We start from the raw sequence: 17,411 nt of genomic DNA on the forward strand, positions 1-17,411 counted from the left end.
AAAAAATGTTAACACTTACAAATCAAGTCCAGACTAAAAACATACCGTGGTTTGCAACATTTAAGTCTGATGGCATTGATGTATGGGGAGGAGTCATGACTGGCGGGATTGGTTTAGTTTTGTTGTTTATTTTGTTTTCTCTTATTTTATTGTAAAGGGTTCCAGCATTATGTTGCTTTATTTTTATGGTTTTATTGTGAATACCTGAGGATTACTTATGACGAAAGGCATTATTATTTTTAGTAGTCGTAGTAGTCATAGTCGTAGTAGTTTTAGTATTAGTAGTATTTTTTGTATTTTTAGTATTATTTATAGTAGTCATGCATATTTTCAATTTGTTATGTAGCAATAACATTTAGATTGCTTTGTGTACCATTTTATCAGACAAGAACATTATACCAATAAACATGTACAATCCTTTATATATTTCTATAGTTTACATGTATTGTATTTATTCTTCATTCTCTTGTATTAGGAGCACGTGAATGTCCAGTGTATCCAACAGAGCTGGTGTTTGCTCTGGACATGTCTGCTGAAGTAACCACCCAATCGTTTACTAGAATGAAGGAAATGGTTCTCAGTATTCTAGAAGATTTGTCATTCAGCGAAAGCAACTGTCCGACTGGAACACGTGTGTCACTTGTGTCCTACAGCTACGCCACCAAATATGTAATCCGGTTCAACGACTATCACAGAAAGAAGCAACTTTTGAAGAGCGTTAAGGAAATTCCTCTGGAAAGGACCACAGGTAGACGAAATATTGGTGCTGCAATGAAGTTTGTGGCAAGAAATAGTTTCAAACGAATTCGTAAGGGCACTCTGGTGCGGAAAATGGCCATCATATTTGCTGATGGACCATCCCAGGATGCTGTTTCCATCAGTACAGCAGCAATGGAGTTCAGTGCCTTAGACATCACACCCGTGGTCATTGCTTTCCAGGACCTTCCAAATATCAAGCGTGCGTTTGCGGTAAGGCGTTATTTTGAGAAACTTGTATGTGGTATAAATATTTTGTGTGTTTATTTATTTATTTATTGATTGATTTATTTGTATTATTTAACTCTTACAGTAAGTCCTTTTTTAAACATATATGCTTGGCTTCAACTTTATATAAGGCAATTTAGTCTTGGGTACAGGTGTTAATATAGTATTTAAACTAGGAACGCCATTTACATAGCTTTATCATGGAGTTATAGAACTTGGAGAGTGTAATAAATGAAGGGTAGTTTGTTTTTTGTACCAGATCACCTTGTTTTTAGAAACAAATTACAAATCCTTTTTTTTATCATTTTGGTTGCTAAAAGATTGATGACACTGGAAGGTTTCAATTTATCAACATCCCAACCAAAGAGGATCCCAAAATTATGTTGGAGAACCTTAAACTGTGTTCACTTTGTTATGGTAAGTTAATTTCATTAAATTGTCTAAGAATAACAACAATGGTTATATATATATATACAGTGCCTTGCATAAGTATTCACCCCCCTTGGACTTTTCCACATTTTGTAGTGTTACAACCTGGAATTAAAATGGATTTAATTACGATTTTTTGTCACTGATCTACACAAAATAGTCCATAATGTCAAAGTGGGGAAAACAATCTACATATTTTTCAAAATTATTTACAAATAAAAAACTGAAAAGTCTTGATTGCATAAGTATTCACCCCCTTTGCTGTGACATCCCTAAATAAACTCTGGTGCAACCAATTGCCTTCAGAAGTCACATAATTAGTTGAATGGAGTCCACCTGTGTGCAATTAAAGTGTCACATGATCTCAGATTAAATATACCTGTTTCTGGAAGGCCCCAGATTTTGTTCGAGAGCATATCTAAACAAACAGCATCATGAAGACCAAGGAGCTATCAAAACAAGTCCGGGATAAAGTTCTGGAGAAGCACCAATCAGGGTTGGGTTATAAAAAAAATATCCCAAACTTTGAACATCCCCCGGAGCACCGTTAAATCCATTATTAAAAAATGGAAAGAATATGGCACAACCGCGACTCTGCCTAGAGAAGGCCGTCCACCAAAACTCAGTGACCAGGTAAGGAGGGCATTAGTCAGAGAAGCAACCAAGAGGCCAATGGTAACTCTGAAGGAGCTGGAGAGATCCACAGCTGAGATTGGAGAAACTGTCCATGGGACAACTATAACCCGGACGCTCAACAAAACTGGGCTTTATGGAAGAGTGGTGAGAAGAAAGCCATTGCTGAAAAAAAACCCATATCAAATCCCGTTTGGATTTTGCCAAAAGGCATGTGGGAGACACAGCAAACATGTGGAAAAAGGGTCTCTGGTCCAATGAGACCAAAATTGAACTTTTTGGCCTTAGCGCAAAACGCTATGTGTGGCGCAAAGCCAACACTGCTCATCACCCTGAGAACACCATCCCCACGGTGAAGTATGGTGGTGGCAGCATCATGTTATGGGGATGCTTTTCATCGGCAGGGGCTGGGAAACTGGTCAGGATTGAGGGCAAGATGGATGGAGCCAAATACAGGGAAATTCTAGTGGAAAACCTGTTTCAGTCTGCAAGAGACCTGGGACTGGGGCAGAGGTTCACCTTCCAGCAGGACAATGACCCTAAACACACAGCCAAAGCTACACTGGAGTGGTATAAAAACAAGAACCTGAATGTCTTAGAATGGCCCAGTCAAAGCCCAGACCTCAATCTGATTGAGAATCTGTGGCAAGACTTGAAAATTGCTGTTCACCAACAGTCTCCATCCAACTTGACAGAGCTTGAGCAATTTTGCCAAGAAGAATGGGCAAAAATTGCAGGATCCAGATGTGCAAAGCTGGTAGAGACTTACCCAAAAAGAGCCACAGTTGTAATTGCTGCCAAAGGTGCTTCTACCAAGCATTGACTCAGGGGGGTGAATACTTATGCAACCAACAAATGTGTTTTTTTTTTGTTTAATTAACTTTTGTGTCACAATAAAAAATATTTTGCACCTTCAGAGTGTTAAGTATGTTGTGTAAATCAAATGGTAAAAATCCCAATTAAATCCATTTTAATTCCAGGTTGTAACACTACAAAATGTGGAAAAGTCCAAGGGGGGTGAATACTTATGCAAGGCACTGTATATATACACACACACACACCACCCACTCGATATATCACGGGTGTCGGGGTCCAATATAAATCTGCTATATATCGAGGGCCGCGATATAGAGAGAGACCCATAGAAACACAAATAGGCTAACAAATACTGTACAACCAATCCCTCATTTTCTCATTTTTTGTATAAACAGCACACTGTTTTAATTTGTACTGCAGAGGGTATTATCAACTTAAGTCTCCGATTAATTTCATGAGTCTGCCTCTCCTTTCTCAAATGCACAAACCCACTGCATTGAAAGAATCCCATTCCAAACATAGGAGACTTGTTGCTAGGGAGCTGACATCACTGCCTTGTGACTTTTGTTAGTGCATTGCTGTCACAAGTGAACCCCTTGTTGGCTAAAATAAAAACCACTTCAGAAAGTAGATATTTAATTTGCTTTGTGTTATTGTACAATGTGTGCATATATGATAACAGTATGATATCAATACTTTGTTTTTATGTTTTGTATATTTTTGTTTGTGATGTGCAGTACGAAATAAAACAAACAGTAACTCTAAGTGCTATGTATATTGCAGCTAAGGCATGTGCAGTTAGACTGTAAAAATGGGGAGCCAACTCCAGGACCGCGATATATCCGAATCCACAGTATAGCGAAGGGCAGTATAATGAGGGGTGGGTGTATATATATATATATATATATATATATATATATATATATATATATAATATATATATACCCACCTACCCCAAAGGAAATTTTATAATTTCTATAAATTTCTCAAAAACAAAGAATTTTAGGAAAAATCTTTTGTACCAAAAGTTTTGCTTTTGTGGCTGAGGGGAAAAAAAGTTATAAGAAATAGATGTCTACAATTATTTATTCAGCATTTTTTTTGCAAAACTCCAAAAATGCTAATTCAAAAGTATTAATACCCTTTAATGGTATGATAGTATTGTCTACAAGGTGCTAGAAACATCAATATGATAATGCAGAACCTAATTCTAGAAAAGTCTAGATAATGCTGGATTTTAGGTGAACATTCTTAGAGAGTATAAAAGGGTTTCAATAGTTCGGGACAAACACCAATCACAAAATGTTTTAGTACAAATATTTATTGAGGAGAATGTGGAGTATGCAATTTTACAGACAAGTATGTTATATATACACATTCATTTGGCATCAAACCTAACCTGGTTTGAGGGTTCGCTGCCTGGCCGACTGGACGAGGCTGAGACCCCCATAGACGAAAACGTAAAATAGTTGTTTTTTTTTTAAAATTGGAGATGGGGAGGTGGTAGGTTACAATGAAATTGAAACACAAATGAGAGGTAAGCCAAGATGGTATTTATAGTGCTAACAATCTTAATTAGCTAATGTGTAAATTGAATGATTCAATATGGTGACGTGGATATTGGTGTCTGGCACTCCTCCCGAACTTTAGTTAGAAACTTCATTAGGCATAGGATGATTGCTGTCATTACCAATAAGTCAATATGGGAAAAAGTAAAGAGCTATCCGAAGACCTTAGGCAGAAAATGATTTATTCTCATAAAGCTGGAGAAGGATAAAAGAAGATTTCCAAGCATTTGCATATCCCAATTTCAACTATTGTTTCTATTATCAAGAAGTACAAGACTCTTGGTACTGTCACAACGCTCCCTCAGTATGGAAGAAAGAAGGTTCTTTCACCAAGAACAAGTAGAAGAAGTGTGAGGAAGGTTAATAACAATCCGAGATTGACTGCTGAAGATATTCAAAGTAAATTGGCTGCAAGTGGGGCTGGGGTTTCCATTTCAACCATAGGTCGGGTATTGCATGGTGAAGATCTCAATGGTCGCAGGCCAAGGAAAAAGCCACTCTTAGGAAAACATCACAAGGACAATCGTTTTAAGTTTGTCAAAACAGCATTTGAATGATGGATATGAGTTCTGGTCAAAGGTTTTGTGGAGTGATTAAACAAAAATCGAGCTATTTGATCATGCTTATAGTTTGGAGAAAATCTGGGGCTGTTTTTCTTCTAATCGCACAGGAAATTTAGTTCCAATACATGGTAAAATGGATTCCATAGCATACCAAAAGATATTGGCCAGTCATCTGAAACCCTCCACTACAAAACTTGGTTTAAAGCGCAAATGGACATTCTAACACAACAACGATACAAAGCACGCATCAAAGTCTACTTCAGAATGGTTAAAGAAGATTAAAATCAAGGTTCTGGAATGGCCTAGTCAAAGTCCCGATCTAAACCTGATTGAGAATCTTTGGTATGAGTTGAAGAAGGCTGTGCACAAGAGAAGTCCTCGGAATTTAAATGAACTGGAACAATTTCACATTGAAGAATGGTCAAAAATCACAAAAAGAATCATGCCAAAAGCTAATTGACAAATATTCTAATAATTTAAATGAGGTTATTATTGCTAAAGGTACCTGAACTAGCGATTAATTTTATTTTCACTGTCAGGGTATGAATACTTTTGAATGAACATTTTTGCTGAAATGAATAATTGTAGACATCTATTTCTTTTAACTTTTTTTCCGTCATCCACAAAAGCAAAACTTTTGGTACAAAAGATTTTTCCTATAATTATTTGTTTTCAAGAAATTCTAAAATTCCCATTGGGGTATGAAAACTTTTGACTATATATATATATATATATATATATATATATATATATATATATATATATATATATATATATATATATATATATATATATATATATATATATATATATATATATATATATATATATATATATAGGCTGTGTGGTCCAGTGGTTAAAGAAAAGGGCTTGTAACCAGGAGGTCCCCGGTTCAAATCCCACCTCAGCCACTGACTCATTGTGTGACCCTGAGCAAGTCACTTAACCTCCTTGTGCTCTGTCTTTCGGGTGAGACGTAGTTGTAAGTGACTCTGCAGCTGATGCATAGTTCACACACCCTAGTCTCTGTAAGTCGCCTTGGATAAAGGCGTCTGCTAAATAAACAAAATAATAATAATTATATATATATACACATATATATATATATATATATTTATGTATATTTGCAAAAAAGTTTGGTAATGCATCAGTTAGGGTTGATATTAAAACGACAAAAGTAGGGAAATGCAATGTTAGGGTTTCTAACCCTAACTCTGTATTCCCTCCCACTCCCTTACAAGGCAACACAAACAGCCACAGACAGCCATCATCAGTTAAGACAAACAACATACAGCTCTCTGCAGATATCACAAGAGACATCCATCATCATGGTCCACTAGGTGTCTGAGACCTACTGCCATGCCAGTGTGTTGGGGGTCATGTAGATCTGGGCACTGCGGTAAATTGTGAGACACAGGTGCATGACAGAAGGACAACCAATAGTGCTGTAATCTGTTGCCTGTAGGCTTTTCATTTTATGTTTAATTCTTAATGTTTTACAGTGTAAGTGGTTCTCTAGATACAGTTTAAGCATGTATATTAGTGGTATTCATAAGAGTAGGTAAATACGGACACGCTGTCCTGAATTTCAGCAGCACACCACTGGATTGGAACGTAAGCACACACATTTGAAACTAGTCCCAGTAGGCATGTTATTCCACTTGCCTATAGGTGTATTTCTGGGGACGAGATCTGGGGCTCCACCCTGCTTTCCCTGTCAATCTTCTCCTATTTCCTATTTAAGTCTGAATCTCAAACAGCTCGCTGTCTAGCATTTTTAGTTCATTTTCTCATCTCGTGTTTTCGCTTTCTATCAATCGCTCAGACTCCGTCAAACGTTCTTAAACTTTCTCTCTTTACTAATGTCTAAACTTTGTCTTCTTGTTCTCTTGTCCGACTCAGATGATTTAGAGCAATTTTACTACTTGCTCCGAAGATTTCTCGTCCTTCAGCTTCTTTCTTTCTCGCTGCAGGAGCTGCATCGCCAGTCAAGCCTGCAACTATCTAATCTCCAGCCGCACCATTCAAAGCGCCGCTCCATTATTCAACCTCTGCTGCGTCTCCATTATAAAGATCGGCCCTCCGCCGAACTTTTTAAAGCTCTGTTCGACAAATGCATCAACATTCCCGTCTGCAGTAATCGCCTTGCCCTTAACATCTATTGCAAAGCTTTGTTTGTCTTTTCCTCAGCCTACAAACAACTTTTCTGTAAAGATTGGTACATGAACAAGATTCTGAAAGGTAAAGGTATTTTCTCCTCCATAGCAGTTCAGTGTTAAAGCAGCAGTCATGTCCCTCCCCACCTGGCCATTCCATAACAGAATCGCACAATTCTGTTACACTCTCGTCTCCTTGCAGACACCATTGCAGCCTCTGCTCCCTCAACGCCTGCCTCCTCAGTAGATCTGTCAATCATCTCGCTTGCGTCTGTTCCCCATGTGGGTTCCTGGTTTAGCAATTCACTGCTACTTACGTTCAGCAACCGACACAAAAAAATCATAATGGGTAAGGGACATTCATTTGGTTTCAATTCCCAGTTCAACACAGGAACCCCAGCTTTGTTCTTGTTCTAGTTTCGTGCTTTGTAACATATTACTTGCATAACATCACTTTCAAAACAAACCATTGCTGAAAAAAAGTATAAACTCCAACGACCGGCAGTTTCATGAGGCCCTGTGAGCTCTGTGCCTCAGTACTGCAATGTTCCAGCTTGCAGTACTGCAATGTGCCACTGTGTTTTCACAACTGTTCAACTGACCGAATTTGTGACATTTAAATCAACTGCAGGCGTGTCTCATGGACCTATGTTAACTTACTTATATACATGCTTAACTGTCCTAAAATATGTATTCAGTATATTTTAAAATTAATAATAAATATATAAAGAATATGATAAATGTCTTCATAGATAGTCAGTTAGACAACACTCAGCAGGCCATGCCTTACTTGCCTGTACTGACGTCACTCTCTCTGCTAACATAAGAAAATAAATAATAAATCGAAGGTAAAGATATTAATGTTACACTCAGGTCACACGACATTATTATACTTTATTCTACATCGTGGAGCTCTCGGTTAGATACGGGGATACTATGTTCTACGAGTACCATAAAGCACACTCCGCTAAAGCTGCCTCCATCTTATCAGCAGATAACCATTTTGTCGATTGGTCTCTGATTTTAGACCTCTTTTAATCACGTTTTCAGTGGTTTGTGAGCCAATGTCTGCAGACTCTGCGCATCCTCAGCCCATTCTACTTTCCTCTGTCCAAATACAATCCACTGTCATTCACTTTCTACGCAGATTCGCCGCAATATTATAGAAGATCACCAGATTTCAGGTGTTGGCATGATACAGCATCAGAGCATTTAGGATAAACATTCCAATCAGGTGGACTATTGATCACAATAATCAAATCTATTCTACCCTGCAGCATTTTCTAAAGCCAACAGTTTTATTCTAATCATAACGCCCAGATGGCACTATAATACCACAAGTTCTATATTTCAGCTGGTCCTTTCACTGCAAAAGTCATGTATTTTCAAATCAGGTTAACATTTCATTCGATATGAGCTGCCAACCAGGTACGGTACCCATGTCCTTCGATTTATCAGCGTTTCAGTCAAACCAGCCTCCTACCTTGCAATGGACAATACACTCATAGACTGCTCCTGATCAAATCAATAGGTTTTGCAGCGGCCTCACAGCAGTGCATTCTACATCTCTCCCGAAAGCAGCCTCACCTTTGACTCAATCTAAATCGCCTTAACATTTAAAGACCAACATTGACGTCATATCAAAATTCTGGTTGGCAGACAATTGTGCAACAACCTCCTGCAAGCCCAAGGAGGCACTTCATGCAGCATATCTCACAATGAGTTTCTTTTCACTCACTTCAGCAGATCTCTGCTCTCTACAGCAGGCCACTGCCCACTACTGACAGCAGTCCACTGCACACTGTTACAGATCACCGCTTCAGCAAATCTGCTCTCTATAGTAGTCCACCGCACACTGTTACTATCTCCACTTTAGCAGATCTCTTCTCTCTACAGCAGTCCACCACACACTGTTACTATCTCCACTTTAGCAGATCTCTTCTCTCTATAGCAGGCTACTGCACACTACTGGCAGTAGTCCACCACACTGTTACAAATAACCGCAGATCTCTGCTCTCAATGAAGTAAGGATATTAAGATGTGGGCTACTTTAATTTGTCATGGGAATGGTCTGTCCTTATTCTATGAAGACCTGATTTCAGCTCCTCATGATTTTAATTTCTTTACTGATGCTTCATTATTTTTAGAATCTTTCTTCTCACCTGAAAGCTACAGCTCTTCTGGAACTGTATCCCATCGTTGCAGCTGCTCACATTTGGAGCCACCGATGGTCAAGAAAATCTATCACATTCTTTAGCTACAATAAATCTACAGTCCAGTATCATCAATAAAGGAAGATCTTCCTCTCCCCTTATAATGCAGTTACTACGTCGCCTCATTTGGATTTCAGTGTCTTTTCTTCATTCAAGCCCCTTTACATTCCTAGTTCACATAGTAATGCAGCTGATGCTCTTTCTCGTCTACAGATTGCCAGATTTCAGCAGTTGGTTCCCACAGCATCTCCAGCACCTCTCCAAGTTCCGCAATAGTAGCACCTAGTATTCCTGTGACCTCTCCCGACTTCAGCGTCTTCCGCTGCCCTAGCTCCATCAACAAGATCATCCTACTCTACAGGCTGGTCTTCTTTCTCCTCCTGCAAAATCAAGACTGGATCCTAGCCTTTATCGTCCATGCACGAGACATTCTACATCTCTCCACTTCCATTATCAAATTTTAAATCTGGAATTCAGTTCCATTATCATCTCGTCAGTGTCCTCTCCGATTCTTCTGGCCATTCCAACAATCCGCCTGACGCTGCGTGGCACATCTAAGAGCTCCCCTCCTACTTCCCCATCTCGACTTCCTATATCTTCCGATATTCTACAGTCTCTCATATGAATCTTGCGAAAAGGCTGTTTCAACCCCTTCAACGATCTCCTCATGGAAGTCATGTGCTTAACTGCTTTCTTTGCATTCCTCAGATGCTCCAAATATATAGTCCCATCCCTTTCCAGCTTCCCTACACTTGGCATCCGTTCCAACGACATCCCCTTAGTTCCAGATTCTCGAGATTAATTCTCCATTATGTCCCAACACCGCCATGTAGATACATCTACAGCAAGAAGCCTTTCCTTCTGATGGATCCACTGTTCACCAGCTCCTCCCATGCAGTAGATACAAGACATTGGTTCTCTCATCTCCAAAGCAGGCCTTTTCTCCTCAGTTCTATATCCTCACTCCTTTAGAATTGGAGCAGCCACCTCGGCAGCAAAAGCCAACATCAATCAGCATCTAATTAAGAGCTTAGTGCGCTGGTCCTCCTCAGCAGTAGAATCATACATACACACTTGTATGATTCATCCACTTTGCGGCAGACAAACATAATTTCACTCTACCCATTATTTTGTACAAAAAAAAAATGTGTCTAGCATGTCTTTTTTCCTCCTTTCATAAATGTTATGCATTGGCACGTGAACTATGGTTTGTCCCACGGTTGTGGGGTTATGCAGGGAGCCGGGGGTCCAACCTTTGGGGGTAAGTGAGGCTCACCTCCCTGACCTCTATGGCCGCCGCCATCCGCGCCTCCGCCGAGGTGGGGTTCTCACTGCGTGAGTCAGAGTGGTTCCCAAGGCTGCTGAACGGCCTGCATTCGAGGCCGCTCTCCTCTGGCCAAGAAGGTGCCCGCCAGTCAGGAACCTCTTTCCTTTCCTATCCTATCCCCTGAGGCCACTCCTCAAACTACCTCTCCAAGTAACAACCTTTCACTCCAGCCCCGGCTCTCGACCCGTGAAACGTTATCTCACTTGTTATCCCAGTTAAGTGACATAGGAGGCTGTGTGGTCCAGTGGTTAAAGAAAAGGGACTTGTAACCAGGAGGTCCCTGGATCAAATCCCATCTCAGCCACTGACTCATTGTGTGACCGTGAGCAAGTCACTTAACCTCCTTGTGCTCCGTCTTTCGGGTGAGATGTAGTTGTAAGTGACTCTGAAGCTGATGCATATTTCACACACCCTAGTCTCTGTAAGTCACCTTGGATAAAGGTGTCTGCTAAATAATGATAATAATAAATAATAACATAAATAAATCACTTTGCAGGCCAAATACTTCATTATATATAAAATACACCCACTGTACGCAATAAGTGTTATTATTAACATAAGGACATTCTGATGACAATATACTGTACAGTGAAAAAAGCACAGTTCAAGTGGTTTCTCAAACTAGAACCCTGTGATTAAATGTGTGTCTTAAGCAGTGTTTTGTATATTATTTGTTACAGTTCATGTTAAAGAAATACAGTTTATCAACTGGTAAAGATATAATAGTTATACCTTTTTTCTTTTTTCTTCTGCTTCTAGATACTTGCAATCCAGACCCAACTTGTCTCAAAATAAAGAACCGGCCTTCTCCTGTACAGATGGATATGGACGTGGCATTTCTTCTTGATAGCTCACGCACCATGAGCAGCGATAACTTTGAAAGGTCCAAGGAGTTTCTACACTCAGTGTTGGATCAGTTTGTTATTACCAACCAGCCGAGAACCTCAGATCCTGGGGCTCGGGTGGCTCTTGTCCAGCACACTTCCTCAGGATATACCCAGAGAGAAGAACAAAACCCTGTCAATCTGGAGTTTGATTTCGTTGCCTACAGCAGTAAGAAACAAATGAAGAGACACATCAAGGAATCCTTGCACCAACTACAAAGCGATTCTGGAGTTGGACATGCGTTGGAGTGGACCATGAACAACTTGTTTTCAAAGGTGTCAAAAGCCAGGAGCACTAAAGTTATATTTGCCATAATTGGAGGAGACACTAGTTTTTGGGACAAGAACAAGCTGGCTGAAATAGCACTAAACGCGAAGTGTCAAGGATTTACTATTTTTGCATTGACCATTGGTGGTCCTATCAATGACACTGAGGTGGAACAGCTTGCTAGTTTTCCTTTTAGTCACCACTCATGTCAGCTTGGGAAAGTTCTTGACCTGGATATGGATTATGCACTGAAGTTTACACATGCTTTCTTCAGCCTCGTGGCAAGTGAGTGTAATTCTCAACATCAGTACATCTGCTATTAGATGTGGTATTCTCAACAGCGTTAACTATCAAAATATAAACAACTAAAAATAACTATTGTATGATGTCGTGTATAAATTAAAGTAAGAAGTAATAAGAACATTCCATGAAAATTACATACAGTAAAACACTGTGCACAAATAATATAATTTAATGGGCTTAATATGTATTGGGCTACAATAGGGGTGTGCAGATACTCAGATTTTTTGAGCACTTTCCTTTGCATTGTTTGGTATTCATTAAATGGGATACATGTCGTAATTATTCAACACATAACAGCAATCACCCAGTAGCAATCAATAACAATCTGACAGGGTGATTTTAATATAGAACCTGTTGTGATCAAGCTAACTAAACCATTCACGTTTTATCTGCAATTATTAGTCTTGCCGTTCTTTTATCCTTGTGAATTAAAAAGGCAGCTTTTCTTGTTGTGAATTAATACATACAATTAATAGCCTAGTTTGGTTTCTCAGCTTGTTCATATTAAGGTGATTTGAATGTGTTTTTCTTTATATATTAAAGTCTAAGATAATAACACATATGCTTTATTTTGCAGATAAAATCAATAATTACCCTCCTAAAATCCTTCAGAGGAAATGTGAAAGGCTCATTTTGCAACAAAAGCAACAAGGTGATGAAGTGCCCATGTCTGCACCAGAAAGGTAGATTGCATGAAACTTTTACCAATGGAAGAGACTATCAGTAAAATGCTCTTTTTTTTACGCCATCCTAAATCCATTGAGCCATATCAACTGGATAAAGTGTATTCATACTGATAATTGTATTTAAATCTAACAATAATATTTATTCTAGAAGTAAACAAAACACTGAACCTGAATAGCTAATTAAATAATTCTATTGATCTTATCTTTTGTGTACTTATATGTGCTATGATGGTCTTATATGTGTATTTTCTAAAGAAGCACATGCTATAGCAAATTTATAAATAATTTAAAAACTGATCTGGTGCCATACTGTCTTAAAGAGGACATTTAACATCTGCAGTATCTTTGTTTTAAAGCATGTAACTGATTGCAAACACGTCTGGTTGGTTAATGACAAGAAAGGGGAGGATAAAATATCTCCTTTTGCAATGACATGAAGAGTAATTCAGAAAGACCAGTAATTCAATAACCCAGCTAACTTTGCTACATATAGTAGATCAATGTGAATCAGGAACAATGGCCCACTTGATCAAATGAGCACTCAGCATTATATCTTGTCTTTCTTATTTATTGAACAGTACACCTTCTATTGAATATAAGGATTTGGAAACCAAGAATGAAAAACCCAAAGAAAAAGAAATAAAGAATATAACTGCTTTGGAACTGATGAGTAAAATTAATTTAAAAAAAGATGAAGAAACAGAATTGACATCCCCTGCTATAAGTAAGTACAGTATATAGTATATGATTGGATCTACATTAGGTTCTCAAAGGTTCCTGCAAAATAAGTTTGAATGTAATATGAACCAATCAAAAAACACAAATTCTGTATGATTTACTTCTTTTGCTAAATATAGCCACTATTTACAGTTATACATTCTACCACAGGAACATTGCATGGAGGAGGAAATGTGTTGTTTAATAACTTTTATTTTCCAACTCTGTTTCACGCCATCACCAATCAATAATTTTAGTCACCAGCAGGTATCTTTACAATGATGACTATCAATGTATTAAACTTGTTACGTTTTGATTTCGTAAGTAAATTTGCTAACATGCTGGCATTAACTGTACATTACTGACTACCTTTAAAAGTTACTATGATTGTATTATCATATTTTTCTGGTGTTTTCATGATTTGATTATCTGATAAAATCAATTTTATACCCTCGAGTCCCAATTAGTTTGGAAGATATTGGGTTCACTGGACTGGTAATTCTTTTCCCCTATCAACAGTTTTTAAGAGACGCATTTCATTTAACATTCACAGAATTTCGATGTTTTCTGAAAAGGGATCTTGGTAACCTTTGCAGAGGATTTCAGAAGATAAGGTGGTTTTATAATAAAAACACTCGTGTGTGTGTCCCATTCTTGTATGGAGGCTGTGCTGGTAATGAAAACCGGTTCATTAGTAAACATGAGTGTCTTCAGGCATGTGCTTCCCAAAGGTAAGTGTGCATGCGTCTTGTCTCATAAACATACATATAGATCTAGAGGATACCTCATGAACTTTTATCAAGTGCTGATTATTTTACCAATGAAGATGGCTCAATCACCAGCACTGGTGTATTCTGTTTATACTGTATTACAAGTTCAGAGTATGGAAAAGAAAGTATGTCTAAACCTAACCTGAACATCACAATTCAGGGAATTTTTTGCCACATGTTAAGCTCCACATCTGCTTATCACAAGGTGCAATATGGAACAGTGCAAAGTACATACTGTTTTTGTTCATTGGATTTGAATAAATGCAGATATATATATACAGATAGAGATATATATATATATATATAAACACATTTTGAAAGATGTAGCAATGAATGACTTTTTCATATTTAACGATGCTGAGTGAATATTTTTTTTAACGGATCTAATTTTGGTATCTATCTTGCATTCATTCAAACCCAACGACAGAGCGACGGGCAAAATGCATTGTTGCAAATCACGCCATGTTGCTAAGCAAATGCAGAGCTTGATCTAAGGAAAGTCATTTTTCAAATTCAGCTGGTTTAAACAAGCTTTATTTTACATACCAGTACATTACACTTGTTACATAAACAGAGTACTCTAGATAAGTTTGGAATGCTGTGGTTGTTTTTCTATCCTTATTCTCTGAATAACAGTACAGTATTCCATGAATGTTCACGTTTTATCCTCTACTGTATTTCTGACTCGCAGTGCAGTACAGTATATTCAAACAGACATTGGTCCGGTCTTTCTGTAGCTGTAATACCTTATTTCCATGGACAGCCAACTTGAGTGAAAAAGGAGGCATTTCCATGTGTTACCGAGTTACCCAAGTTATCATGTGAGTTGGGCAGGAAATACTTGCGAGTTAGCAGTCATGACGTGCATTTGCTGCTGACGGTATTACAGTCAAGTTGTCAATGATTTAAAAGATAAATCCATCTAGATATTCTTTCGCATTGTTTCACGCAGTATATACACCTCTGGCAGACTGGTATGCAGAACAGGAAAAGAGAAACAATGTGTCAGATGTTAAAGTGGATACAAGAATGGCAGTAAGAAGCCAATTTGCTTGAAAACATTAAGTAGACCAGACATTTCCATCAAAGGAAATAAAAAATCTGGAATTGATCTGATGTGATCAGAAACCCAGAGGCAGTGTAAACTCTGTAGTAGTAGACTGTTATTTTTTATGTTAAGCATTTTTCGTGTTGTTTTGTTTTTTACATGGGTTTAATTGTTTATGCCAGACTGGTTAGAAAGTCTGTAAATGGTTGATTGTTATTGTCGATACGTTGTAGATATTACTAATGACACCCACCGTGTAGGTATCACAAAGTCAATAAACAAAACAAAACATTAAAATCAGTTTTGCACCGTACCAAACAGAGCTGGTTTTACCAGTGCTTGCTAGTCTAACTGATTAGAAGGCCTTTTTTGTTGTTCTCCAAGTTGCTGCAGTGACATTGTAGATGCTAGTATAACGAGTTACTGTAAATTAGATTCTGTTTTAGCAGACAGATTTCATTAAGTAAACACGTATCTGAATATTTTTGGAATTAAAAATCTAAATACAAAACTGTGTTGCATTTTTCTTTGTGACTGTGCTAAGTGGAAAACAGCTATTCAAAAACTGTCAGAATCCCCCAACATAGCAAATCCACCAAATTTAATACCAGCCAAAATGTCCCATTATACGGTATTTTCCCGCCCCCTACAACATTTTTGATTGACATTTAGTGATGTAATTTCCTCCCAGCCCAAATTCAGACTTTAGAATTCAGGCCAGCCAGAGGTGTGAAATCGGACCAGAGAATTCGGGGCCAACTCGAGTCATTTAAAAAAATGGAAACGGGGGTGGGTGGGGGGGGGGGGGGGGGCAGCTCCAGCACATACCCGGGTTATGTTCATGGAAACGTGGTGTTATTCTGCATTGTTGTTGAGCTTTTTAAATCTAATTTTCTACCATATTTTTATTATTTAGAATAACTGGTTATTGATTTTTGCCCTGAAGTTGCAATGGAATACTCCCTTATGTGACAAATATGTTTTTGTTTTCTTTGTTTGTTTGTTTTTATGTTTCTTTTTTAGAATTACCGCAGAAAACGTCAAAAGAGAGTGAGAGGTTGAAGGTATTGGTACTATAAGATAAAACTACAATGATTACTTTTGAAGCAATACTACTGCCTTCTTATTTCTTTAAGCATGTATAAGAAATTGTTTGTCTGCACTGCATAGATAATGAGACTATATATTTTAGTATGAAATAGGAGAATATACATTTGTAATGTATTTTTTTTATAAGCCTACCAAATCACTCAATAATAAAATTGCTTATATAGATTATTAAGACACGTTATGTTATTATTAAAAAAAGATGTTTCAGATGTGGCTTACTTTGTACTTCTGTATTACAATATGTAAGCAATAACACACAAGAAGGTATGGGTTGAACTGACTATAGGTAGAGAAAACGTTAATACTGTACAAGTCAACTGAAATGGAGCTGTATTTTGGATCACCATGAAAATAAGTAGATTATTAATGGTGTGTAATCAGGGGTGTCAAACTCCTGGAGGGCCGCAGTGTCTTCTGGCTTTCGTTCCACCCAAGCTCTCAATTACTTAAATGGTCTAATTACTTGATTAACTGGACACATTTAACACTTCTCTTCAGGCCTCACTGTTTAATACGTAGTGTACCTTGAATCAAGTGCATTTTTAAAACCATCAACTGAAAAAGACCTTGAAAAATATTAAGACTAGAAGCCCTTGTGGTAGTCATTTTGGCAGTTTCTGGTTTTAAAATGTAATTTTCTCCAGTCGTGTAACACATATGGGGCTGTGCGTTCATGTACCTTTCTGTCTGCATGTATTAAATATTCTCACAAAGCATGAAACGCAGGAGTGCAGAAATAAAGGAGAAATGTTACATTATACCTAAAATCCCCGGGAGCAGTCACATTGACGTCCACACAGAAACAATTGTATTTTGATTATACAGAATGGTATTCCACTTTATTATTTTTATTTACCAGTCTGCAATGTCTTTAGCTGTAATTAGAACAATTTACAAATGCAAGCCATCGAAAAACGTACTTCTGCTCAGCACACT

General features: G+C 38.0%; 1 protein-coding gene across 1 annotated transcript in view; it reads left to right on the forward strand.

The window, feature by feature from the left end:
• Window positions 1–16,688, forward strand: part of LOC131696647 (collagen alpha-6(VI) chain-like) — a 40,362-nt gene extending 23,674 nt beyond the window's left edge. The window contains exons 22-28 of the mRNA XM_059020786.1: window positions 476–969; window positions 1,305–1,401; window positions 11,449–12,126; window positions 12,722–12,827; window positions 13,409–13,554; window positions 14,101–14,278; window positions 16,389–16,688. Coding sequence (XP_058876769.1) covers window positions 476–969; window positions 1,305–1,401; window positions 11,449–12,126; window positions 12,722–12,827; window positions 13,409–13,554; window positions 14,101–14,278; window positions 16,389–16,419 — 1,730 coding nt within the window. The 3' untranslated portion in view covers window positions 16,420–16,688. The remainder of the gene's footprint in view (window positions 1–475; window positions 970–1,304; window positions 1,402–11,448; window positions 12,127–12,721; window positions 12,828–13,408; window positions 13,555–14,100; window positions 14,279–16,388) is intronic.
• Window positions 16,689–17,411: the final 723 nt, after the last annotated feature.

This window comes from Acipenser ruthenus, chromosome 3 (assembly GCF_902713425.1).
Source record: "Acipenser ruthenus chromosome 3, fAciRut3.2 maternal haplotype, whole genome shotgun sequence".
NCBI lineage: Eukaryota > Metazoa > Chordata > Actinopteri > Acipenseriformes > Acipenseridae > Acipenser > Acipenser ruthenus.